The sequence below is a fragment of the Echiichthys vipera genome, assembly GCF_963691815.1.
Source record: "Echiichthys vipera genome assembly, chromosome: 3".
Lineage (NCBI taxonomy): Eukaryota > Metazoa > Chordata > Actinopteri > Perciformes > Trachinidae > Echiichthys > Echiichthys vipera.
In genome coordinates, this window is record NC_139828.1 from 9,073,972 (window position 1) to 9,101,799 (window position 27,828).

At 41.8% G+C, this 27,828-nt stretch overlaps 2 protein-coding genes across 2 annotated transcripts; one reads left to right on the top strand and one right to left on the bottom strand.

The window, feature by feature from the left end:
- The first annotated feature begins 1,133 nt into the window (after positions 1-1,133).
- cilp2 (cartilage intermediate layer protein 2) lies at positions 1,134-23,014 on the top strand. The gene is made up of 10 exons (XM_083911259.1): positions 1,134-1,326; positions 10,628-10,705; positions 11,397-11,666; positions 11,912-12,094; positions 12,826-12,981; positions 13,067-13,384; positions 13,854-13,962; positions 14,431-14,588; positions 17,150-19,580; positions 19,671-23,014. Exons 1-9 carry the CDS (start codon positions 1,263-1,265, stop codon positions 19,564-19,566), a joined length of 3,753 nt encoding a protein of 1,250 aa, XP_083767385.1. The 5' UTR covers positions 1,134-1,262; the 3' UTR covers positions 19,567-19,580; positions 19,671-23,014.
- Positions 23,015-25,406: 2,392 nt separating this feature from the next.
- Positions 25,407-27,593, bottom strand: LOC310945324 (Rieske domain-containing protein; the record flags this gene model as incomplete). The annotated part of the gene is made up of 4 exons (XM_083911380.1): positions 25,407-25,504; positions 25,579-25,729; positions 26,970-27,085; positions 27,404-27,593. The coding sequence occupies 3 exons, from the start codon at positions 27,591-27,593 to the stop codon at positions 25,592-25,594; spliced, it is 444 nt and encodes a 147-aa protein (XP_083767506.1). The 3' UTR covers positions 25,407-25,504; positions 25,579-25,591.
- Positions 27,594-27,828: the final 235 nt, after the last annotated feature.

Here is a 27,828-nt window from a genome sequence, read left to right on the forward strand (position 1 = left end):
ATTGACATAATGTGATGGAGCCCGAGCACATTGCACCTCATAAGCACCTCTCGTGTTTGCGTTGTGACGAGCTTTTCCTGAATGGCATGCCATATGACGCCACTTCCACTCTTTGGCAGAGAATCGCCCTGCAATCAGAGTTACAAAACTGAACCAGAAGTCGAACCAGAGGCAGAGCAGCATCTGGCACGGTCCTGTGTCTGGTGGAGAGATAGATAAAAACAAGAGAGAGAAACGGAGGAAGACAGAAGGGGGTGGGGGGGCTAATGAAGGACATTGCATTTTATAGAAGACGATTAGAGCTGTTTCCTTTATTTAACACTGAGCAAAGAGTTAGCAAAGCCTTAAGGGGTCGTCGTAAGAAAACATAAATTATGCTTCAAACCAATTCACTATATTTCCAATGTTAAAAGCAACAACACAGCAAAAAATAAAATATGCCAAAAAATAAAGCACCCTAAAGGACGACAGGCAACTCTGTATTTGCACCGATGCACGCTCGCACACACACGCACGCACGCACGCACGCACACACACACACACACACACACACACACACACACACACACACACACACACACACACACACACACACACACACACACACACACACACACACACACACACACACACACACACACATACGCACGCACGCACACACACACACACACACACACACACACACACACACACACACACACACACACAGACACACAGACACACAGACACACACACACACACACACACCTGCTCTGTGAATAAAGACAACTACACTGGACTAAAAGAGGATTACAAATCAAAGAAATATGAAAAAATGTTGCAAAACTCATGCGCTCTTTCATGGACTGACAGTAAATCACGTTTTCATTTTCAGTAACAGCAAACACACACACCCTCCTTCTCTCTGTGAGTGTCTCCGTTGCTCTCTACCCCCACCATACCCTCACCTTTTTTTTTTTGGAAGATGATATGGGGGACCCAGATGTTATATTTCACTGGCCAATGGTGAGCAGAGAGGGGCTGGATTGTTGTGCGCTTCCAATGCCCCCTTCTTTTAAAAACTCCTGTTTCCAACTCAGCAACTAAACTCACATGAGAAAAGAGCAGCAGCTCTGCTCTGACCAGCAGCATCACTCACACCTGACAAACTGAAGCGGCTACTCTCAGCTTTATTTGAAGAATCGTCAACTTTTTTTTTTCTTAAATGTATGTCAATTGTGTAGAGGATCAGATAAATCATCTGTAACTGTAGGCGTGGTACCATGTTGGAATTAAATAAGGTGGCAGTCCTGCTGTCTGTCCTGGCTTCAGTGGCTCTGTGCCAAGGTAAGTGAAGACTGACAATTAAACTGTTATTGTTGCTATTTTCAAAGATAGTACGCCAGAACACATGCAAAGGGAAATTACTGTCAATGTAGAATATCCAGCAAAATGAGACCAAACAGCCAATTTCATGATTGAGTTTCTTCTATTTTTCATCTCCCTTGTCAGTTTTAGTAATCATAGGGGCTCACACATGTGCACGACAACTGACATAACTGCAGAGTTCTCTGAGTTGACGGCATTTCCCTGTGGATATTTTAGAGCAGGAGGACTCTGGTGGTGAGCTCATGTGATAAGGGTGTGTGTTTGGCTGTGTGTGTGTGTGTGTGTTATTTTATAGACCGCCTCAGTAGTCTTTAATCTCTATTGTTAAGTAAGAAGCACATTTCACCACCAGAATAATCAACAGCACGTGGTGATAGAAGAGGAGGTTAAGAGGAGGAGGAGGAGTTCCCTGTGATTGAATTTAATCATAGAAAAAGCTCCGCTGATGACTGTAAAAGTGCTGCTGTGACTAAATGTTCTGGTGGGACACACTTTGATTTCATATTGACAAACTGCACAACAGTAGCTGGTGCTTTTAAAAAAAAAAGAAAGAGTGCCTTAACGCCCCGAAGAGCCAATTCAAACTTACTTTTTTTTGCCAATTTAATCGACAGTTTTCAGTGTGGTGAACTGACAGCTACCTTGATGGTCTGTCCACCCCCGACCCCAAATTACATTTTTTATCACCAGAAAGCTCTCCACTCTCTCTCTGAATGACACCCGCAGCAGCATGGTTTCCAAAGCTGTCACTTTCTGTCCCCATTACAGCGGCTCCACATTAACTTTTTATTTTTGTAAAGAAAGGGAACAGTTCATAAAAGCAAACGAGTGTGAATACATCAGTCTCTACATCTTGTCGGACTGGGAGTCGTAAATGTGGTTTTGTGCCATTTCCCGCTGAGTATATCCGAGACTGTTAGATGAAGAAAGAAGGTAAATGTATTAATGGGGATTCAGATTGCTGTGTTTCAGCTGTGAGTGAATGCCGGCCTTTAAATGGATTGTAAAATGTTACGCTCTGTGCCTTGCTCCTTTAGCAGCACAGTTACACTAAGGTGCATTTTATCCAAACTTCACCCTCAAACACAGTCCCTTCAGTCTTACCAGATATAAACCCAGTCACCTTGGAAACAAGTAGCAATAATGACAAACCAAGCGACCCACCTGCTGGGTCTGTGCTCAGCTAAGTGAGTGGAATAAAAGGAGGGAAAAGAGCACAGGTAAAATTACCTCTTTCCCCTGTCAACTTGGCCAGTATGTCACTCTTTCCCTTTTCCTTCTTTGATGGTCTCAGCACAGAGTGCTGCATTCACTGAAGTAATGTCATTTGTCTTCATCTGTTCCTCTTTTCTTTATAATCTGTCTCACTCGGGAATTTCTTGACAAATACTTCCCCCACATCTGTCTCTCCCTCACTCTATCACAACCCCTCCGTTTGCCGTTCTACCTATTTCTTTCTGCCATCTATCAAAAGCTCTCTCCATGCCTTGTTCTCTGTCACTCTCTCCGTACACCTTAGAACTTACAGATTTTTTAGCTGTTTTCCTATTTGGAGGTGTCAACTGTTTCTGAATGCTCAGAGTTAACCAGAGGGGAACACTGTAACAAGTGAGATTTCCATGTCTTTTTTAATTATTAACCAGGCCAAGGTGCTATATAAACACTATGAAAGTATCGAAATTCTCAATACACAGAGAAGTTCACACAGCCTGTATTCAGAAGCTGTCCTTGAACAAGCCATCAGGACTTCTGTATAGTTTTGATGTCACAACTATACTATATATAGGTAGAAAGTGCCTCTACAGTACTGTTACAGTCATTCGCCGGCTGCAGTGACGATGCAGAGATGCCGAGAGGGCTGATGCAGAAGACCAAGAAAGTGAGGGTGGTCTTAAAGAGACAGGCACTAAAATGGAGCATTTGTTTTTAAACATTAAAGCATGTGAACCTGCTCTAGTAGAAACCCAAAATACTATTATGACTCTGGAAATGAGCATATGTTCTCTTTAACCAGAGTTTCTCAATATTCTCCTCTCCTCACTGTTGTATAAATGTCAGGCTAAGCTAGGTGGTGTATGTGGGCAACAGCTGGAGGGCCATTGTGAGGCAGGCACGGGGGCTAGTGCTCCAGATGCTGACCACTGTCTGCTCCAAAGAGAGCTGTCTGGCCAGCTGACTTTAGTGACTTAGATAGGGATTACAATGGATCAAAGAAAAACACGCAGATTCCCATTAATGACAGCCTTCAAGCCATTTCACATATTTCTTCTATTGATGTGTACATATGTGGGTATGCCAATATATTATTTATTGCAGGCTTAATCAGCTGCTTTCAGTTGAGCTATTTCCAGCTCCTGGCTCTGTACCTGTGCACACGTGCAGAGGTTCATGCAAGGACTTCCAGATATTTTGGATGCAGAAATCATCGAAACTCTGCCCAACCGTGTTTTTAATAGCATCAGGGAGAAAACGCCTTTGTAAATCCTTAAATCATGTGGTTGATGTGCATCATTAGTTAATGTCAGGGACAAAACTGTCAATTTTAATGAGCTACAGATGTTTAAGAAATTGGACTTGGATTTTTTAAAGAGAGACATAGATGCAGAGAGAAAAAGCAGACTCCTCTTGCAACCACATACACCTCAGCTAAGAAGCTAGCCAAACACATAAACAGCTTCCATATGACATGGCAAACAGATCATCACATACGCAGCCCCCCCCCCCCCCCACACACACACACACACACACACTGAGCTAGAAAAACACATTTTTCTATCACTGAATTCAAGCGTGAAATCCTGCAGTCTTAGACTTCATCGACAAATACTGTACAACCTCGTTCTCTTAGCGGGGGATACATAATGTGAAGAAGGGGGGAAGGATGGTGCTTTTACGTCTTCTCTTTCTTGTAGGGATCTGTAATATTATGAACATGATCCAGACTTTCTATTTAAGCCCTGTCCCTCTGCCAACATACATCTGGCACAGCCATCTCTAATCTGACTGAAACCATTCAGGGTGCAACTTCATAAAGTCCCGTATTCGCTCCACCTCTTCCTCTCTTCAGCAGCTTTTTTATTAGATTCTGGCGACGGCAGAAAACGCCCACTCAGAAAGTGAAGCTGGGAGAGGCTGTCTTTTGCGAATGTACTGGTGATTATTAATAGAGAATTAGCCTGACCAGAGGCGGATTAATGCACAGGCTGGCCTAAGCTGCAGGTGTGGAGGGGCCTGGATTGGCCAGACTATTTCAATTTTTATAATGTACTACACTGGGGGAAGAAAACATGCCTCCTATTAGGGCCCTTAGAAAAATAAAAAACAATTAATTCACTGGTTGGATAGATATGGGACACATTTACCCATTCAGCTGCTATCATGTGGCCGAGTTCATAAAGTCAGTTTTGTCGTCACAATGTCACTTAATGTTATTGGACAGTAATGCAGCAACATTTCAGAAAGTAAATGTGATAGTGGAGCACAAAAAAGAAAAGCACAACAATGAATGAACAGTGGAACCAAGATCTACTAAGACATTTCCTATATTGACAGGATTTTTTGTAGACTCTTCTTCTGTTCTAGTGTTTTTTTTCCTAACAGTGTGATTAAAAATATGGGGGGCCCCAACAAACAGTAGCCTAGGGGCCCCTGACCACCTTAATCCGCCACTGAGCCTGACTATAAGTACACCAGAATGAACCACTGACATTAATCATAAAATCCAAAGATAGTCCTCTAAAATAAGGATAACATTTGTCAAGGCAGCCTCAGAGAGGGTAAGTATGACCACGACTACAGTGTGGGACACAAAGTAATCCAGTAGCTATGCTTCAGACATGTTGCTACCATAGTCTGGAATTCACATGCTTGCCATGTGGCTATACGTGGAACAGATATGCTAACTAGCCACTATAATATATCTTGTTACCTTGTCCGTAGTTTATGAGGGTCACAGCGAGGCTGTCTGAGGTTTATAATAACCGCCACATGGCAGGCTTCAAGTCAAAGGTGAAACTGCAAGGTGAAAAGTGATACATATGTATGTGCATTCACTACATTAGCTGTGAAAAGTCAAAATCATAAAAATATTTGTGAGCAAAGCACAAAACCAAACCCACAAGGCAATAACGTCCTCCGGAGAAGAACGGCAGCATCAAGTTGTTTCAGCAAGTGACGTTCAAGTGACAAAGTCCTCTAGCGGCCGTAGGAGTTATGACGCGAGCAAAGGATGAAGTCAGGTGATGTTGTTTTACAGGGACAAAGTCCATGTAGGGAGGAGGTCAGTGTGAATGGATGGGTCGACTGACCATTGGGCCATTGGCACAGGAGCCAATGTTTGCTTCCTGTGTCTAACTGACAGTTAACATTGTTTTGACTGCGGTCATTCCATAACTTTAACCACGTTTATTATTGTACCCCTGACGATGAGTTCCCTAACCTGACTCATTTTCCAACAAATCTTCCTTATTAAAATATAAAATATGTTGTTCGTCTTGAAACATTGAAGCTTTTTGGGTTAAAATAAGCACTTTGTTAAGGTTAGGAGAGCTTCAACGTCATGGTTACAGTAATAAACACGTGGTTAAGGTTAAGGAATAATCGTGGTCATGCTTTGAAAGAAAACCCCAATGTTGACTCGTGGTTAGAAGCAGGAAACTAACAGCAGTCTCCCGTGTTCAAGTCCAATGTTTCGTTGACCTGTTCATTCATTCCCACCTCCTCCACCCTACTTCCACTTTCTTTTTCTGTCATCATAACTTCTATGAGTGCATGTTGTGCTTGGGCTGAAATCTTAACAAACCTGTTCATAAGCGTGGTCACATCATTACACAGCGTCAACATTTGACACAGACAAACAACGTCATCCTGCGCCTGAATAAAGGACTTCCTCACAAACCATCCACAAACTGAGCTCCACCTCTCCTCCACCATCTTCACCATTAGCACCAACTTTCCACAAGGCTGTGTACTGAGCCCACTGCTTTGTGCTTTATGTACCGATTACTTCAATCAGACCCACTCCAACACCATTATCAAATTTGCAGATGACACCACTATGGTCGGGTGGTGTTCAGTGAACAACATGGCAATGGACACCACTAAAAAACAGAAATCATTATTGACGTCGGGAAGCAAAGAGCGGACCCTGCCTCACTCTTCACTGTGTGAAGAGTGACTGTGTGGTAAAGGTTCCCACTTTAAAATGACTTTGAACTCATATCTCTGGGGACCTCCCCTGGTCTGCAAACACCACAGCGTTGTTAAGAAAGCACAGCAGCAACTACAGTACCTCAGCGTGGTCAACCCGTTTGCTCAGCTGCAGACAGGAGAGCTCTTCAGATGATCTTCAGCCCTTTGTCCTCCCTGAAAGACGTCTCTACCTCCTGCAGCCTTAGCAGCGCCCAAAACATTTTAAAGGACTTCCCGGACATCTCCTTCACCTGAAAAAAAAGGACCACCAGCCTTTCCCTGTGCCATAAGCACTCTCAAATCCTACAAACTACTACTGAAATACTCATGGTCAATATGTTGGCCATCTTTTTAAGAGCCAAGCTTTGGCGCCTTTTTGAACTAATTATCAAAAGTTAATTTATTAAAACGGCATTTACCAATGAAATGTTTACTTTTAATTTTCATCAATATAGTTTTTCTAGTGCCATAACTACATCCTAAAGAGTCTAATGTATATATTAATTTTGTATACTTTTAGTGCAATAATTAAATCCACATTCTATCCATATTTACATTTATTATAGAGCAAATTACATTGGATATATACATCTTACTTATTATGTTTGAACCAGTGGTGCCAGCTGTGGAACTTTATTTGCTTAAGTTGTCTTGTGAAGTCTTTCCTATGTCCTCTATTGCACTGATCAGGAGTGGCGCTCCTAATTTGGTTGTATTTTATAGGATGACAATAAAAGGCTACCATTCTTTTTATGTGTCATTCTAGAGGGCATGAAGAACATATTGTCGCTTTGGAGGACTTCTTGTTTCTATTACATTAGCTGTGAACCTGAAAATTGTAAGAAGATGTGTCAACAAAGCACAAAAACAAACCAAGAGCAAATGAAGAAGGACAACCAAGATATACTGTACCAGCGGAGCACTTTGAGGTGGATTACTTTAGCACTGTAGAGGAAATAATAAGTTCTAACCTTGCTCCCTCTGGCTCGAAAAAACGTGCTTTTTGAGGAGGTAAATTCCCATACCAGCCTTATGAAGCAGTGCCCCAATAAAATTTCCCGGCTTTTAAAATTCATACCGTGCTAACATGCCACTCAAAAGCACAAAAAGCTCTCTGAGTCCACCAGAACCGGGCCAGTTCACACTGGCCAGAGCTGAGGTCACTACTGCAGCATTTGCATTCTGCTGAAGCTAATCTGAGTTTCCTCTGTTAACTTTCTAAAATGGTTATTCACCTAATAAAACTCTGAGAACGGTTTGCTTTTTAAAGGTTAAGGATATTTTTTGTTATTTCAGAACATGCCAATCATGAGAGGGAATGGAATAAAGAACTCAGGTGATGAAAGCAAACAATTAAGTTTTCATTGTCAAACATCTTGAAATGATAATCAGGAGCCAAATGGTTGTGCGGTGAATTCCCTTTTGTTTAGGTGTGAGCGAGGACAAAATGTTATGTAACAAGATACAAAAAATAAAAATCTCGGAAACAAATGGATGCACTGCAGAGCGGGGAGAATAGTTGATAAGCCACACATTTGGAAGTCAGTGTTCATTCAGTGAAACCAAGGGGTTGTTTGTGTCCCCTCACCACATGCTTACCTTGAGCATTAGAGCATGCTGATACCACCACAGAGGCAGAAAAACAGCCTTTTAAAATGTAATCAGGACAGACACAGAATTCAAGAGACAAAAGGAGAAGAATGAAAAAAACTATTTGATTTACTAAACTAAACCTGCAAGCAGAGCCACATCTGCCCAGCAGATCAGCGTGAAAGCATTTGCTTCTGTCTATCCAGCTATTTCAGTGTATCAGAGAGTCAAAGTCGATATGGAAACCTATCAATGTTTTTTTAAAGCCAGGGGCATAAAAACTAACAAACATGAGGGTCAGCGGTCATAAAACCTATGTAATACATTTTTGGACAGTGGATCTTTTTATATGTGGAGCTGTTAGCCTTCTTTGCTAAATATATCAAAATGGCTGAAAAGAAATGTGCTGGTATGACAATAAAGACTTAAGGGGGGAGTCAAAAAAACCAGTGTGGACTGGAGTCGATACTGGACCATGTGCTGGGATTCTAGGCTCGTAAATTCAACGGTGTCTCTCCTAAAGTGCTAAGTGCTTGCACACACACACACACACACACTGAGGCTGCATAAGCTACTTTTTGTAACAGACCATGGCATTTATTCTTTCCCACTCAGAGATGAAATGTCAAGCAAACAACTGACGTTTTTAAAACATAACTTTTTACCCCTGATGGACGAGGTCTCTGTGACTTCACTGATTTTTTTTCTGAAGAGCCGAAACGAAGCTCAAAGGGGGCGGCTCACAGTGGCCATCTCCATCTTGGCAATGCCTGATGCCGCCTGCTAATTCTAAAGTGCAGTGTGGATGGAGCGGAGGAGGGCCGAATGAAGCCTACAGTCTTGTGTGACGGCAGCCATCTGTCACTCAAAGCTGCCAAGCAAAACATGTAAACATGTTTATTTCTGTTGTAAAGTTGCATTTTAAGATGAGGGTCTATAGGGATTGAATCACTTTTGGAGCCAGCCTCAAGTGTCCATTCGAGGAACAGCACTTTGTGGCACTTCAATGTCGACTTCATTTTTCAAACTCGGAGATTGCCGCTTTCTAACAAGGCAACATTAGCCTTATCCGATCCTAACTGTTGTACTGTTGTGCTGTCGTGTGTGCAAGTACATGCATGAAAGATGAAGATGATGTAAGAATGACTCAGTGATAAAGGCATGCTGTATGTGTTTGCATGGTATGTGTATACATTATAATCATATATCATTAAGATTGAAAAAAGAAATCGCTAACAAATTGCTGCATCAAAGTGTGTGTGTGTGTGTGTGTGTGTGTGTTTGTGTCTGTCTGAGTGATGTGTGAGAGGTGATGGAGCGAGTTAAAGTGAAGTTTTCTGGCTCGGCCGCTGGCGAACAGATGAATGCATGCCCTGATTTGTCACAGCTGGAGCTTGATTAGTATCCTCAACAGCGGCTGATTGTTGATGGATCAAGAGGAGAAGGGAGGACTGGAGGACGACGGAGGGGGAGGGAGGGGAATAAGATGAAGGATGAAAAGAGGTATGACAAAGGATGATGGATGGAGAGGGTATTTCGCAGTTTGGGTGGGGGGTTTTGCCGAAGTAAGAGGAGCAGCAGTGAGAAGAATGGCGGCAAGAAGAAACTGGATTCAGGAAAGCTTGCAAGAGAGGAAAGACCCCAGAAACCTGTAGTCCTTGTTTCAGCTCATGAAGAGGACAGAAGGCCTGTAACTAAAATGAACAAAGTGAAAAAATGGAGATAATAGAAAATAATGGAAACGGGAAGGTGTGTAATTAGGAGAGCCTTCATGCTGTGAAGGAGAAAAATGTGCACAGACTGTGTGTGCGTGTGCATACAGACGTAGGAATAACTGTAATGCACAGTTTTATAGAGCTAAATCCGATTTTGTACTGAAGGGTGTGACTTGATTTGATTCACTTTATTTTGTTCCTTTTTTTCCAATTTCAGTGCTGACAAAAACATAATTGTTAATGACATTTAACACTGAAAATACATTCACACCATGGAATATCTTATATTGGCTTCATGTATTATGTTATAATCAGCTGAAAGTAAGGCTTCTGAGGGAATAAGGAGGAAATGTAAGATGCATTTCTCGATAACTACTCATCCAAATACACTCTACATGATGCTTTCTGGGTCCTGAGCGACACATCTGCCATGACAGGGGTTGGGTTCCGTAGCAATGCTAGAATATATGCATAATTTGCTAACAGGTAGCTGTTTGGGACCAGGATATTCCCAGGAACAGAAGTTGCATTGCTGAATGTACTGCAAACTACAGAGGGAAGAGTGAATAGGGTTCCTTTCTCTCTCTGTACCCCACACGGTGTGTACATGACATATATTAATAAATCTGCCCTGTAGATCTCAAGAGCTCACACATAACACTGCACTTCCTTGGGTCTTTGTCCAAGTATGAGATTAAAACCGAAGGACAGAAAGAATTAGACTTCTGCCATTTTAGTTAGATGTCTTTTCTTCCTGTTTGTAGGACCTGTGAGGACCAGGAGCCAGTCAGACAGGAGCAGGAGAGTGGCCTTCAACGAGTTCACTGACACGCAGACAACAGGTATTGAATCCATCAGCCGCATTGTTAAGAACTGGTTGTACGGCAGGAGTCGAAGGGTGTGAGACGAACGAGATAAATGCACACGCGTGCTCTGAAAACAATGCAAAGTAAAGTTGTTTATTGACCTGCTGATTTTCTGACTTATCAACACGGTCAACAGTGGAAGCAGAAGTTTTAATGACGTAACATTAATTTTGTATTTGAAGAAAAGAACAGCAGTATTAGTTTGTCTCATAGCCTCCGTGCACCAACAGTCCACCAGAGAACTTGATGCATTACTTTGTGAAGAAAGTGAATCATCAGTTTGTTGCTAATACATTCTTTTGTTTCGAATTCCTCATATTTCTCCAGAGGAAATGCTCAGGTTTCAGAACACGTAGCACACTAAAAAACTAGACAATATGCCTCATCAGTCTAGCCAAAGAGGTTTGGAAAGAACCTGGACATTGCAAAGCTCCCTTGGGTGCATGAAGTCAGTTTCAAATTGTGGTAACAGATCTCCTCCTAAAGTTTGTAACCCATCCCTGCTGTTTTTTCTGCCTCTTGCCTTTTCTTGGTTCTGACCCATGCCTCCCCTCCATGTCAGACCAGCTCCAACACCCCCTCCCCCCCTTTCCTTATTACTGCTACCTGAGAATTGTTTTCTTACTTTTTTCCATTCTAACCCCTTCTTCCCTCCACTTGCCTCCAGGCGTGACAGAGTGGACGTCTTGGTTCAACATCGACCATCCTGGAGGGAATGGAGACTATGAGCGCCTGGAGGCGATACGTTTCTATTACAGGGAGAGGGTTTGTGTTCGGCCCACAGCCATGGAGGCTCGCACTACAGACTGGGTAGCGGCGGCAGACACCGGGGAAGTGGTTCACTCCAGTCTGGAGAAAGGCTTCTGGTGCATCAACAGGGAACAGCCCCAAGGCCGCATCTGCTCCAACTACCATGTCCGCTTTCAGTGTCCCCCAGGTAGCACTGATGACAGCAGCTCAGGGCTGCTCAAGCAGTCACTTCACAGATATGAACATTTGGCCAAACACCTGAACAAATACACATTTTCAAATGCATGCATGTAATCACTGGCTAGAGGGACGAATCACCCATTATAAATACTCTTAAATGATGTGTTTGCAACATCCTGTTCCTGATTGTGCTTGCCAACAGCAGCACATAATGCCAGCTTTCACACCCTGCTCTTTGATGTGTGTGTCTAGTGCAGAGCTACTGGACTGACTGGAGTGAGTGGGGTCCCTGTTCAACCACGGTTTGTAATGACGTAGGCATCCAAGTCCGCCAGCGCAAGTGTGTGAACACCCAGCCAATGCCTCTTCTGTTGGTGCCAGCGTGCCAGGGGCACCATTCAGAAAGAAGGGAGTGCTCCAACCCTCCATGTACAGGTGAGAATCACACCATTTTAGATTTCCCAATACCTTAAGTTACACAAGTAGATTAAAGTGCATGTGAAATAAGATCCAGATAGCTTCTCTATACTTGACCCTAACCTTTGACCTCCTTTGTGAAAGGTTAATAGAATAAAGAGTAAAATACCATATTGCTTTAAACAGCTATGTACAGTACAATACATCTTGTATATCATAGAACAATCAGATAAAATATCGACCTTGTATGAAATGCAAGAGATTGTTAAATCATAAACTTAAGTTCTGCTATTGATTCTGACATTGAAAATCATTTTCATTTGTATGGTTTCAGACAGCTACCCACAGAGCAGAACTCTTTAACCATTAGTTCAAGTGGTCTTGATTGTGCTGCTTGTAATCAACGATCTTTCAATTGCTGTTATTAATTCATTATTAATTAATTAAATCTTACTTTCTATGCCCACAATACTGTGTAACTGCACAGAGCCTGTGAATATTCTCATTTGTCCAGGTCATCGTTATCCCCAAACCCATTTCAGACAAAAGCAAATGGACTTGGTCTAGGAAACTGCACCATTTAACAACAAATAATTATAATCCTTTAGGTCGTCTATGCACAAGAGTTAACTCTCATTAGATTGCTGTATGAAGTTTGAATGGCAGAATTAATGAAGAGATTGACCACAAACATAGCATTACTTGCTATATTCAAAACTCACATAATTCCCATCTCCCTGTGCCTTCAGCCAAATGGAGTCTGTGGGGTCGGTGGGGAACGTGTTCAGCGACCTGTGGTGGAGGTCGCAGGATTAGGAGGAGGACCTGTGTGAGGACCTCAGAGACAGTTCAGTGTACTGGACGTCCTGTTGAAATACAGAAGTGTGGGAAGAGCCCATGCCCCGGTGAGTCTTCATGGTAAGAGCTGTGACAGCTTTCTTTGCAATGGTGTCTTTATCCGTCTGTGCTCACAAGTTTTTCTCCCAACAGCAAAATGTCAGCTTGTGTGCTCCGAGGGCCACCCCACTGAGGACTGCAGCCAGTGTACGTGTGACGACCACATGCTGCATGGAGAAGTCCACAGTGTGACGGGTGTCCCTGTGGCAGGAGCCTGGGTGGCACTGGCCAACCAGCCCAAGGTGATCCGTGCCCGTACAAATGCCAAAGGTCAGTTCAGGCTCACAGGGATCTGCTCCTCCAGCTCGACCTTGATCTTAATCAGGAAGGAAAAGTTTTCCCCGATCACCGTCTCCACCTCCAGTAACACCACAGGGTTGTCCTGGGTACGGGCTGTTCTTAAATCAGCCGGTGAGTGCTAATAAAATTTTCTTTTTTTTGTTGATGTCTGTTTCAATTGAACCGAACTGAATGAAAATATTGTTGGCTATTCCTTAATCATTTTCATATTCAAGTTAGAGTTTCCTGATACCCATTATTATTATTCCACAGAGCCAGTAATTACTAATACTTAATAAATACAGTGTATATAAATCATATTCTCAGACAGTAGAAAACAGAAAATTGACAACGCTACAACACAAACAGTCTGGGCTCTGTAAGACTTGTACTTGCATGGTTGCAATGAGACCAAATGAAAATAGGCCTGTGCTGCTTTCGAAAGAGTAATCCCCTTAACAATAATTTTTCAGAAGAACGGGCTGATTTGAGAAAAAAGTGTAACGCTTGACTGAATTTTATGAGGTCTCAAAACTCTGCTGGACCATTTACAACAGTCACATGAAGGTCTTGATGGTTTGTTTTTTTCCACTTTCCGCAGAAAAGCCATACATCGTGAAGCACCCCGAGGACAAAGTGCGTTATGAGGGTGGACGGGTGATGTTTTGCTGCAAGGCAACGGGATCGCCAACACCTGACAAATACTACTGGTGAGAAGCACACTAGGGTTGGCACATTATTAATCACAGAAACAGCTCGCAAGAGAGTAATTACTTTTACAATTTATATTTGGAGGTCCATAAAAATCCAATATCATTTCTTTTAAGTATCATTTATCAGGCACTTGGAAAACGTTTTAGTCTTCAACCGGCCCTGAGAAAAATGTCTCTTAAGATGCTAAATAATCCCTTATGTTTACCAGTTGCTGGGCAGGCAGCATACAGTCGGTTTATCAGAGCCTTTTTAGAGACACTAAAGGGGGAATTGGGTGATTTGCTCCATGCATTGGTTCATCACTACAAGCACCTCTTTCACATTAGTTATTAGGTCCATTGTTAATATAAATTGTTAATCAGTTCAGCATCGTTTTACACAGATTTTATAAAAACAATCTTTTTTAAAGAGAAAAGTTAAAAAAGATTGTCTTTATTTTGCTATTTCTATAACTATTTTTCAAGGTACCACAACGGGACTCTGCTGGACAGAAAGGTGTACAAGTATGAAGAGGACCTTGTACTGTGGGGCCTGAAGCCGGAGCAGTCAGGACAGTACTACTGTAAGACCAGCAGCTCTGCAGGCAGCATCAAGTCCTCTCCAGCCCTCCTCACTGTGATTGGTATGTATAAAAATAGTCTTGGCTCTCTTACTGAAAGCAAGATCACCGTAGATCTTAGGATGTTTCAACTTTGATAAATACCCATGGTTAAAGATACTGTCTGTTTGTCTTAAATGAATCCTCTGGTTTGAGGGCAGATTTGATGACACATATTAGTGCGAAATTGGAACAAAAAGAAAATCCTTTTCTGTTTTGGTTTGTTCTCACAGTCACAGAAACACAAAAGCTTCCTTCTAGTCAGTGGCACAGCAATGCGATGTAAACTGTAATTCATCATCATCAGCCTTGAGAGAAAATAATTGACTATGATGAAAGCGGCACACAGGGATTATAGCTCAGGATGGCTGCTATCCCAGTGCGTTCGCCAATGACGTGTTTAGTCAACGTTTTACACGGATTCAAGTAAAACCACTGACAAAAAGCAACCAACCACAATTTGTTTTACTGGATAAAGAGCAGCTGCCTCGGAGTTTGAATAAACACTTTAAGAGGAATGTCAGCACTAAGCTCCAACCAAGTCATCCATGAGCCATGACCATGCATAAAGAGCATTCAAACAAAACCACAGTGTCCTACAACTGAGAGAGGGGGAAAGTCAGTCAATAGACTGTCTGTCATTGGAAAAAACACATTACAGGCAGTGGAATTAGGAATATAAAAATATCAGTCTCGCACAATCTGGCTGTGCTTGCAGTACATTTTTATTATGTTGACATTGGTTGAAGCTACGGCTTCCTAGGCTAAGATGCTTTATTGTGTGAGAGATGGCTCTGGATACTGTAAAACCTCAAACCCAATTTCTCCAGAACATCCAGTGTTTAGGCAAAATCCAAGATTGTCAATAAATCCTGTTTCTTTTCTCTCTGAGTTAGACAAGTAATCTTTTCCACACCCGCATGGGAGAGCTACAGATTGGGCAACAACATTTTGGTATTCTCTTCTTAACTTTCTCTCATTTGTTTTTGTAAGTTGGGCTTGTACGAGTCGACCACTTCTGTTTCAGCAAACTTCAGATAACTGTGTAAAATTACCTCCGTAAACGTGATGAATGCCACCTGTGCGTAAATGAACGTCCTTGAGAATCATAAATTAGCATAAGTAATGCCCAAATATTACCATATAAGGCTGCGTCCTGGCTCATATACCCTATTGAAGTTTGGAGATCTATAAAGTAAAGTCAATCATTTCTACAGCATCAGCAGCAGAGTTAAGGGACCTGCTAAAGCCAAAGAATGGGAAAGATAATGAGTGCTGTTTAAGCCATGTCACATGAGGATCACTGAATTGAGAAGAGATGGATATGAAAATGACTTAAAAAACTAAAACTAAAAAGTCAATCAATGATGGGAGGGGTCCAATATTTAAGCCGTTTTGCACATCTCAGTTTGAGATGTTCATATTGATATTGTAGTGTTAACATCAACAACATCCATAGCCAATTTAAAATAATGATGTTATTTTATAGTATGGATTATATATTATAGTTCATATTGAAGAGTCAAACACTTCAATGTCAACATAGTTATGAAGTATAACTTATATTGGATTTTCAAACAGTTTTTGCTTTAAAGTAATGAAATATACAACCTGCTGAAAAACGTTGGTTTGCATAACAGCAACATTTCTTTTTAAATACGAGAAAAAAGCAATTTCTTGGCAATTTCGTTTAAATCACAAGTACAAGCCACTTAAGAACAAATCTGTACGTACAAGTGGTTCTTGCATGAGGCCCTTTGCTTGTTAGCCAGGCTGCAGGTTAATGAACAAGGTGATCATGGAAGACTGCCACGGACAAGTCCCTGCACTCTGCTGCTGATGCTGTTGCAAGACAACACCTTCATCCCTTTAACACAGCACAGTTTCTTCTCACATGATTTTCAATAAAATGTGTTAGCCACAGTTCATATAGGTGACTAAAACTTACATTATTTATCATTAAAGGAAACCCAAAGCCCTGTTGGTAAAGCCATCAGCAGTACAGTGATGGTATTTCATACAAATCACATCACTGCTCAATGTGTCTGCAATTTTCAACTTACTTTTGATTAAGACTGGGAGCTTAACAAGGACACTTGTCTGTAAACTCAGTTATGATATCATGCATACTGAGTATTCTGCCAATGTCTTGGTGAACTATAATTCTTTCTTTCCCACTCCCATCTGGATGGTTGGTAAATAAACGTTCTCTTCAACTTCATGTCTAATTACTCTTTCATGCACATTTCACCGTCCAACTTGGCCACTCACGGATACTTTCAGGCCATGCAGACATTGTGTGCGTGTATATAAATAAATGATGTGCCTCCATGTGTGAAAGCAGAAACATCATCTTTTGAATACTCAGTTGGCAAGTTCAAGATTATTCACTATACACTTGTCTTATTCCATACATGCAATGATATGCAACTATATATACATATATCCATATATCCAGTATCCACAATTTTACCAACAGTTCTGACAGGCTTTTGAAATCTTTCATGTTTTATGTATTAGATGACTAATCTTTTATATGTGTTGTGTCAACACTAGTCTAATGTACTTTTATTCCTAATTCACAGCAAAAGGAAAGCCAGCATGCGATTCCACCCCTGAGACGCACCTCATCAGACTGCCAATGGACTGTGTTCAACCCGGGACTGACTCCATGCACTACAACGCTGGCCGCTGCCCTCACAGCAAATGTGCTGGCTCCCTAGACTTTGATATGCGCTGCAGTGATGGAACTGGGTTCTGCTGTGGTGTCCAAAATATGGAAAGTCGAGTCATTGACTGTGGGAGCTACAGCCTTCCTATCCGTGCTGTGACAAAATGCGGCTGTCAGAAGTGTTTGCAGCCCATTGTGCTGGTTCGTGGCAGAGTGGTCACAGCTGACAATGATGAGCCTCTACGTTTTGGGCACATCTACATTGGTAAAGAGAGGGTGGGAACCACTGGATACCAAGGAGGTTTCACATTGCAAATTACTCCTGATACACAGAGATTAGTGGTAAATTTTGTTGACCCCACCCAGAAGTTTCTTGACACTCCTAAGGTGTTCATCCTTGATAAGAAAGGTGGGTCCATTTACCACGATGTGAAGGTGATGAGAAAAAAGACACCAATTGATATCAATGCAGGAGAAACCAACTCTATTATTCTGGGAGAAATTCAAGGGGAAGACCCCATTGGACAATTGGTTATTCCTCCCAACTCCTTCCACAAAGACAACGGAGAAATCTATGAGGGAACTGTGAAAGCCAGTGTCACATTCATTGACCCAAGAAATATCACCACGGCGGCCGCGACCCCTGGCGATCTCAACTTTGTGGACGATGAGGGTGACATGCTCCCTTTGAGGACCTATGGCATGTTCTCTGTGGATTTCAGAGATGAGACCAACAAGGAGGTACTTGGAGCTGGAGCTGTTCAAGTCCTTCTTGACACACAACATGTCAAAATGCAAGAGCACATTCCCAAAATGAAACTGTGGTCTTTAAACCCAGACACAGGAGTCTGGGAAGAGGAGAGTGACTTCTCCTATACCGCAACAACTACTGGTGGTCATGGGCGGAACAAACGAGAGGAGCGCACATTCCTCATAGGCAACATGGAGATCAGAGAACGTAGGCTTTTCAATTTAGACGTGCCTGAAAACAGACGCTGCTATGTCAAAGTCCGTGCCTATATGAGTGACAAGTTCATAGCTAGTGAACAGATGGAGGGTGTTGTGATCAGCTTGATAAACTTGGAACCCAAACCTGGTTATTCCTCTAATCCTAGGGCATGGGGACGCTTCGACAGTGTCATAACTGGATCCAACGGGGCCTGTTTACCAGCTTTCTGTGATGCCCAAAGGCCCGATGCTTACACAGCTTATGTCACAGCAATGATAGGTGGGGAAGAACTTGAGGCAGCTCCTTCCTCCCCAAAGATGAATCCAAACATCATTGGAGTGTCTCAGCCATATCTGGATAAAATAGACTACCAGCGCTCAGACCATGAGGATTCAGCTCTTAAGAAAACAGCATTCAGAATCAATTTGGCAAAGCCTAACCAAAATAATATTGATGAGACCAATGGACCAATATATCCATACAAGGATTTATTAGGTTGTGAAAATGCCCCTTTTAATGCAAATCATTTCAGGTTCTTCAGAGTGGAAAAGGACAAGTATGAATATAATGTTGTCCCTTTTGAGGAGAGTGATTTGACGACCTGGACAGGAGACTACCTGTCCTGGTGGCCTAATCCTCAGGAGTTCAGAGCATGTTTCATCAAGGTCAAGATCCATGGACAGAAGGAAGTGATGGTCAGGTCCAAGAATCTGGGAGGAACACACCGGGAAACAAAAGGCAAACTTTATGGCATTAGAGACATTCGCAGTACCCGGGACATGAGAGAGGCCAACACCTCCGCAGCCTGTGTAGAGTTCAAATGCAGCGGCATGTTGTTTGATCAAGCTGAGGTAGACAGATCCATCATATCAGTCCTTCCACAGGGGAACTGTCGCAGGACTGGAACCAACAGCCTCCTACAAGAGTATCTGATCAAACATCCACCCGTTGCTCAAAACAATGAGTCCCACGGATTCACAATGCTAGCCCCTGTTGATCCTTTGGGACACAACTATGGCATCTACACAGTCACAGACCAGAACCCAAGGGTGGCCAAGGAGATTGCTATAGGCCGCTGCTTTGATGGCACATCTGATGGCTTTTCCAGGGAGATGAAGTCAGACTCTGGAGTTGCACTGACCTTTAGCTGTCCAGAGAGGAAAATTAACAGAGAGAGCCTTTTCCAGCGTCTGCAGACCAACCCAGGTCAGACTCTGTCTCAGATGGGGAGGGACATGAGGGAGTTGGAGGGTTTGCAGGTGCAGAGATCAACCACCCAGGTGGTGGCCTATCCTTCAGAGCAGCAGGGCAGGACCCAGAGTCGCAGAGTCAGCTCTACAAACAGAAGGAGAGCTTCCATGCGCACACAGCAACGGCAATAAATATTCCAAGCTAGGTAGGTTAAGATAAGGTAATTTGAGGTGTCTTTATTTAAATTACAGTAATATCAGAATTATTTAAATGTCCTTTCCTTTTTCACTTCTAGGTTTTCTGTCGAGACTGATATGATGTCATCAAATCAAGGAAGAAAAAGTTCCCTGTCTGTTGATGAGTATTAACTCCATCATGATGATGGAAACCATAAAACTCAGGCAGACAGCAATTCAGCAAAAATCATAATTTACTTACCAGTATACTTACTTGAAGGGTTTGGTATATGCAGTTCTTGCTTTCCTCCTAAAAGACATGAATCATTTCGCTTTCTGTAACGTAATGACTGGCATTTTCTTAATTAGCTTTGGTCTAACTGTTTGTATGAATAGACTATATTCATGTTTGGGAATGTAACTAATTTGTGGCATTCCACTTTCCGTGTGGTGTTTTTTTTTTTTTTGCATATGTCTCTCAACGCATGAGGTGAAACCAAACCTATAAATACTACGCCAGGCCTCAAACACTTCATAATTGACGGTTTCTTTCCACTGAACTTCCCTTCAAGATCAGAAATAAACCATCTTGAGGTCATTGATGTCCGCAGCAGACATTGAATCCTCATATCTTCTACAAACAGAGAAAGTTTCTCCACTTAAGGGGAGGCAAAAGAGACATATGCAGCCTGGTGAGGCATGCCACCCAGGGAGGATGTTTTCAGTCATGCTTCTTAATGTTTTTCATTAGCATGCCACATTGCCAACTGTGATTCAGCCAAACGTCCTTTCACACATACTTAGAATGTGCAAGATGAGGGCCCCGCCAACGCAAGCATGGATCTCACTAGTGGCAGACCGTTTAAAAGGACGATGGTGGATTGAAATATGACATAATTTCCTTTTGTCCTCTGCACATTCCAAACTAGCATCACCAAAGAAAACATTATTTAAATAAATATTCCCAAATATCTCATCATTACACCATTACAGAAGCTGGTTCAGGGTCTAAATTGACTTTTTTGATATTGTTGTTGGGTAATGTGCTTGTGAGCTGCCGTTGTATCTTGAAGTGCAATAACTATATAATTTAACTTAAGAATTCTTAAAGATCAGCATGTAACAAAGTATTGCAGTACACACAAAAAGTGCTGCTGGTGAAAGAAGAACTCGTTCAGTACGTGTGGCACAAAGCGTGGTTAAGGTGTCTGCATGAGATCTTGCACAGGACTCATTCAAAGCAAATAATTGAACTGCTATGTAATCATTCTTCAACTCTCTGAACTGTGTAGAATCTATTAACCTTTTCATACTTTGCTGCATGACTCAGTAGATTTTACAATTTGTACACCACCGCAATTATCTTTTCAACTTCAGAGAGCAATCCTCTCAGGGGGAGTTAAAACTCTGTGGAGCCTTTTTTCCCATTAATAAAACCCACTGTAGGATTTTTACACGAGCGATAATTAAAGTGATACTTTCAATTTCTAACCACATTTTCATAAATCCTGTCATTGTAACACTATAAGCAAATTTACTGTATACATCTTGATACTATAGCTATTGAGACAGATTATTAGAGTCATAACCAAGATTAGGATCATTAAATTGAAGTTGGGGATAGGAAGGAACTTTTTAGAGAAGAACCACATTTGTTAATCTGCCAAACGAGCACTCGCAGGCCCATGGGAAAAGCTCTTCAAGCTGAACTAAACCATATAGAGGCGGCGGTGGTCCATGGAGGAACCAGGAGAGGCTGGCAAGTAAACAAGCCTGCTGTTAATTAGAAAATAAATTACATATTCAGTTTGACCCAGACTTTCACAAACAGTCAAACAAGTTATTTCCAGCATACACAGGATGAAGTTTAGTCATGAACCAGATAGTGGGCCCAAGAGGGTTATGGTCAAACATACTGTATATACCATTTATTGACACCTAGCCCACTATACAGGCAACTCAATTTAAGCCTGATTCAAGTTTTATTCTGAATGTGCAACAGATGTATAAATGAAAACCATACATTGCAACCCTACACTTGTACTTGGCCCCGCATAAAAAACAATCTCTTTCCATTATGCACTATGAGCAGCACCCTCCGGAGAACACTCAAAAACACAGTAATAAAGGGTGACAACACACAGTACCTTCAACATTATTACTGACCTCTCTAATCACAGGAGTGCGGGCCGTCCACAACTCAACAGTTCAGATCTCCAGATGAAAACAAACATCTCCCCGCAGCAGACGTAGAATCCACCCTGTAAAAAAAAAAAAGGATGATTGAATCCAGGTGTGGATAGAGATAAGTCTTATAAAAATGCAATGGTTGTGTGAGGTCAGCTGAGGAGGCCCAGCAGCTGTAGAGCAACTGAAGGAAATGTTAGACCAAAGACATCAAGAGTAAGACACGAGTGAGATTATCTAGTGATGGATTTAATCATTTTTGGGGAACTGTTTGGTAAACGGAAAAAAGGAAGGGAAAATATTAGTGGTCTTTGGCCTCACAGTCCATCACTTACAGAATCTCAGGGTTGGAAAGTGGTTGCACATGTAAGAATGCAGGTTTTTCGAGGAGAAAGCTTTGACAGGGGAATTGGCTTATTCATGAGGAGAACTTATCAGAGGAGCTTGAAGGACAAGGTAACAATAATAGACTGAGTAAACCTTTATGTAAGTCGTTGCATGGGAAAGTAATGGCTCTCCAAAAGGTTACTTTGTCTTCCGGAGAACTTCAAAGGACATCTAAGAACCTCTGTATTGTTTGGTTTAATGACTTCAGGAAAAGTTTCCAAAGTCTTTAGGATCAAATAAAGGGAGTTTAAGCTTGAATGCAACAGATAAAACATATTGCATGGAAAGATTTTTATCTCATTAAATTGGCAGTAGCGGTAGCAGCCGTTTCATTTTACGGGGATGTTAATATCAGGAACATGGCTTGAAGGAGTTTTAGATATTTTTGTTTTACACCTTTAACGGATAGTTTGACATTTTGGAAAATTAGCTTATTCCTTCTCTTGCAGAAGTTAGATGAGATGAAAGACCTGATTTCTGCAAATAAATTAACAAGTGCATAAGAACGTCAAACTATTCCTTAAAAGCAAACAGTATACTATTGTTACAGAAGTAGCCGTACTAAAGTCTTGCATGCACGCTAAACTTGGGTTGTTTTTTTGTAGAAAAGAATCTCAATCTACCAGAAACCACCAAGAATGTATCTGTAATTTATGCATGAACACATTCATCCATTCACTCATCAGTGCAGTCCAGCTGGTCTCCAGTAGATCATAATTTATTCAGGAGGTCATCCTCTAACCTTGCCACCACTTTCTGAAGTCTACAAAGAGAGTTGTATAATAATACTCTGTAAACACGTATTGCATGGTGATGCCAATCTCCTTTCTCTCTGAATTGGGTTTTTATGTGTAAATTGTTTATTGTATGAAATGTACTATTATTGTACGAACAAGAAACTGTAAATAAATGATTTTGTGTAAACCTTAAGATTCATACTCTTTTCTCAGTCGTTTTATGAATCAGGACGCACTGAAAAAGCATTAAAAGTTAAATAATTCCACATTTCTGAAGACAAGAAAAAAGAAGTCTTTTACCAGTGTTACCAGTGCTAACATACATAATTTAATTTGTGAGTTAAACAATATAATGCATGTCAGCTGTACTAAAACAAATGTGTGAAAAAAGGTACATTTTTAAAACAAAAAACAAAAAAAGAGCAGCTTAAAGTACAAGTGATACGTTTAAATTAAATGTGTTTAAGTTTACAGTGTATGTAGTCTGCAGACAATTTTAATAGATACATAATTCACCAACAAGAAACAAATGCATTGAAATTAGCACATGAAATAACTTCAAGGAAACATATAGCAACAGGCTGACATGAATGCTGATTCTCTCAGTGAGACTCACAAGATGTAAGGTCAACATATAAAAATGTAACCTGCGTAAAATCCTAAATGTTCACTTGCACTTTTCTACAGACACACGATAGCTGCATCTCCATTGTGTATGCCCATTATCCCTCCAGGTGGTGAGTTATAACACTCAGAAAAACATCTGGCGCACCCAAGAGACATTTTTATCCAGTGGAATTATTATTGTAATAAAGTTGCACAGCAGGCATCACAGCAGGAGGGAAAATGAGAGTGTTGAGCCACACTGTCACTGACACCTTCTTGACTGGGCTCTGCACCTCTGCCAGAAAATGGAACTGACAGAAAATAAAGTGAATGACTGCTCTCACCATAACGAAAACACACTCACATCAGTGCGCACACACACACACACACACACGCACGCACGCACACACACACACACACACACACAGAGACACACACACAGACACACAGAGCTACAAAAACAAATTTTTCTTCAGTCAATGGTGCATTTCAGGTCGTGAACTTTCCTCCGGCGCCTTGCTAACCATTTCTTTTGAGTCCCATGCGTCAGTAACAGACGAACCTGTGTGTGTACAGGCTAGGAACAGAGAGAAATGCTGATGGAGACGTCTTAACACCGGGACTGTCACCAATCATAAATGCAGTGCCCTTCATGTGTGTTCTACTTGCTGGAACTCTTATTTGGGTTAAAAGAAAAAACGGTCCAGAAATATAAATTCTGAAAGGGAGTTTCTTCTGCGTGACATCACTGGAATAAGTGTCTAAATTTATCCAAAGGTCACAACTCAGTAAGCGTGACTGCTCGTCTGTGAGTTTCAGAGTTTGAGGCCTCAGGTGACGCCTGTTGAAGACATAAAAGAGGATAATTGGTTGTAATGACCACAAGACGGTTTAATTTAGTAACGCTGACAGAAGCTGTCATCACACTTTTACTTTACATGGTTATACATATTCTTCCACTGAAATGAGTGGAAGCTTTATACTCATAAAAGACCTGTGTTACTTACTGGAACGCACTGGCAGTCAGTTATGACTCAAGATTACAAACATACCACAACTGATAATTCAAATCTACATATTTTGTCAAAAGAAATCAACATGATAATCTTTGTTTTTGACTCAACTGCACTATTCATGTTGTCCATGTGAACAGCATTTAGAAATGACTGCATGTTGCATATTTTTGAATGTCTCCTACCACCTGTAACATGACACAAAGGCTTCATTTCTGCACGGGAATTCATCCCCACACTGCAATCATGGTTGGATTTTTGAAAATTAATAATTTGGGATTTAAATTAGAGGAAACATTTAGGAGACTTTTTTCAGTATGCCAAAACAGAAATGACGATTATAGCTAGTGCATAAAAGCACAACAAGACAAGAAATTAGATGAAAATGTTTAAGATTTTCAGATGCACTTTGTTGGTTAGTGGGTTTTAACAAAATATGTAATGGATTACATATCCGCCCCAAATTCTGGGCGACACGGTTGCATGTTCTCCCCGTGTCTGCGTGGGTTTTCTCCGGGTTCTCCGGTTTCCTCCCACAATCCAAAGACATGCTTGTGTTAGGTTCATTGATGACTCTAAAATTGCCTGTAGGTGTGAATGGTTGTCTGTCTCTGTTTGTCTCTATGTGCCCTGCGATAGACTGGCGTCCTGTCCAGGGTGTACCCCTCCTCACACCCGATGTCAGCTGGGATCGGCTCCAGCACCCCCGCGACCCCGACAGGGACAAGTGGTTGAAGATGAATGAATGAATGAAATATGCAAATTCTATTGCTCAAATGAAAAGAAACAACAACCTTCAATACATATGTCACTAATATTACCATCAGAAATAATAATATTATGTTTTTCATGTTGGATGTTTGCTACTGTCTGATGTCTTATCAAGGTCGTTCAGTGCGTGTGATGAGTCTCTACCTGGAATGGCAGCAAGACAAACTCTGAAACATTTTCATGATGTCATGTCCTCTTCAAACAATCCTCTTGATATCGCCCTGAGCTCACGGCAATCAAAGGAGAAACGGTCTGTGAAAATGACAGATAAGGCTTAGGAATGCTTCAGATGGCTTGGGTTTGTGGAACAAGTCTTATAAATAGACCTGTGCAGCAGTCTCACGAAGGGCGGGAGGATGAGGCAGTCGTGCTGAGGTTGTTCAACTTCTGATCCGCAGGAAAAGGCTCTAAGGAGAGGTGACTGGCGTGTTTCACATACAAGTTGCCATCCTCCAGCTTCACTTCATACACTTGTTGCTGTAAAAATCGAAACAAGAAGACATAAGTGCTACTGTATAAGGTCAAGTGCAAGTGCCCTGATGATGAAACCTTAACTCATGTTTTATGGTACTGCCCTAAGTCACAGGACTTTTGGTAATCAATTCACAAACGTATCCAGAACACTGTTGGCCAGGATGTTCCCTTTTGCATTCCTCTATTCCTGTTGGGGGATCCGTCCACCATGAGTAACATAACTTCTATACATACTGAATGGGTCCACATCGCTATCATGTTGGGTAAGAGACTGTTCAATAATGGAAGTCAGCTCATGCACCATCAGTCCCAGACTGGCAGAATCTGCTTGGTGCGGTGGCAGCATGTCTTTGCTGGGTAGGATGGAACGGTATTATTTGAAACGGGAAATATGTCTTTACTACATTAATGGCCCTTAAAGACAAACAAAGGGCTTAAATACCTTGCATTTGTTGCATTGTAATTGTTATGCTTTTGCTAGTTGATTGTCTTATATGTGTGTATATTGTCCTTTAATGTCCTTGTTTCATATTTGTTTGCATTCAAAATGTAATAAACGGTTAATCGTAAACCCAGGACGTGCAGGACGAAACACACTATCGTGAGCTCACAGTGTATTTCATGTCACTTTTCACAAGTTCAAAATGTTGAAAATCCTTCTCTGTAAACTCAGGAGAGTATTTGTTTTTATATTTCTCGTTCTGCCTGACAGTTGACATCACAGTGATGTGCACGGGAAATTACAGTTTATAACAATGATTAATGGAAAAGAGGATGTGATGTTTATGGAAAGTGAAGCTCTTGTTTGGACTGTTCATTGCATGCAAACAACAGAGCAGGGGGAAGGAAAGTTGCTTCACAGAACAAAAGGGGAATATAATCTGGACTCTGACTCATGAGTTTTGATTTCTCATACCGTGTCAATCAGCGATAATTTCTAAATCTAATAGAAGTGGATGATCTGTCAACACATTGCTGCAAATGTTCATGTCAGTGTCCAGGTGTAGTCTGTAAGTGAAGCTAGGGATGCAATGAAGTTTTAATGTGAGCTGTAGCCTAGTTGTATTCATGTTTAGAGGTTCGACACTGAGTACTTGATATAATGGACATCTTTTGAGGTCTTTATGATGTTTTTCACTACTGTATTTTACATTTTATATGATGTATTTGTATACTGGGACATACTGGGACAGGACTGTTTTGTTAACAAGATAATACAGTCAGGACTTATGTCATCACTGACCTGTAAGGAGGTCCCGGACTTCCCAGTTCTGAGGTCAAAGTCATAGTCGTGCCAGGGACAGAAGACCTGCAGGACTCCATCAGCCTCCTCAATGTCCCCCTCACACAGAGGACCACCTGGGAAACACAGGAAATGGTTAATAGCTTCGTCCTTTCAAAACAAATCCATTTTGCTCTTTTCCTTTCTAGGAACGTGTGATTTTGGAGACTTGGTTACACGATGTGAAACTGATAAAGCTCCGTGACAGCAGGGGGCTCTCATATATACTGTCCACTACCACTCGAAGGATAAATAAACCAGATGCTCATGTTTTGATAGAGGTGCATGTATTTACATTACATTATGTCGAATACGCGTATTATGAAATTGCATTATTCTGCCTTTAGAGAGAAGCTAAAGGGTTAACAGGAGCGATGGATGCGTTGAGGCTTTACCGGAATGTGCACAGCGAGCATCCATGGCAAAAAACTCCCCCTTCACGTAGAAGAGGCAGACATCAGAGTCGTGGCCGAGGGAGGAGTACATCAGACGGCAGCGCTTCTTGGAGAGCGCCGCGGCCGGGCCTATGAGTCTCCATGAAACGCCTTCCGTGTTTCCCTCCTCGTCCGCGGGGCCAGAAGCCATAAAGGACGGCGAAGTAAAAACTGCTTTTCTAATTAACGCTACTACACGGCTGCTTTTTCCACCGGCGCAAATCCATTTGGCAGTTCGCTCGGTGAAAAAGATTCCATATTAACCACCAGGCCGAGCCTCTACGACTATCAGCCGTGCGCTCTGAACTGCCTCCATCCGGGCTGCGGTCTGCCAGAGCCGTCACGCCGAGGCACTCTGTGCGCTGGAGCGTGTAAGCTACATGTGA

What these genes read in the sequence shown, in the direction of transcription:
- cilp2 (XM_083911259.1), top strand. Translation starts at nt 1,263, where the DNA reads ATGTTGGAATTAAATAAGGTGGCAGTCCTGCTGTCTGTCCTGGCTTCA. An exon ending in TGGGAAGAGCCCATGCCCCG is followed by an intron (nt 12,982 to 13,066) that starts GTGAGTCTTCAT and finishes TTCTCCCAACAG; the next exon opens with CAAAATGTCAGCTTGTGTGC. An exon ending in AGCCCTCCTCACTGTGATTG is followed by an intron (nt 14,589 to 17,149) that starts GTATGTATAAAA and finishes CCTAATTCACAG; the next exon opens with CAAAAGGAAAGCCAGCATGC.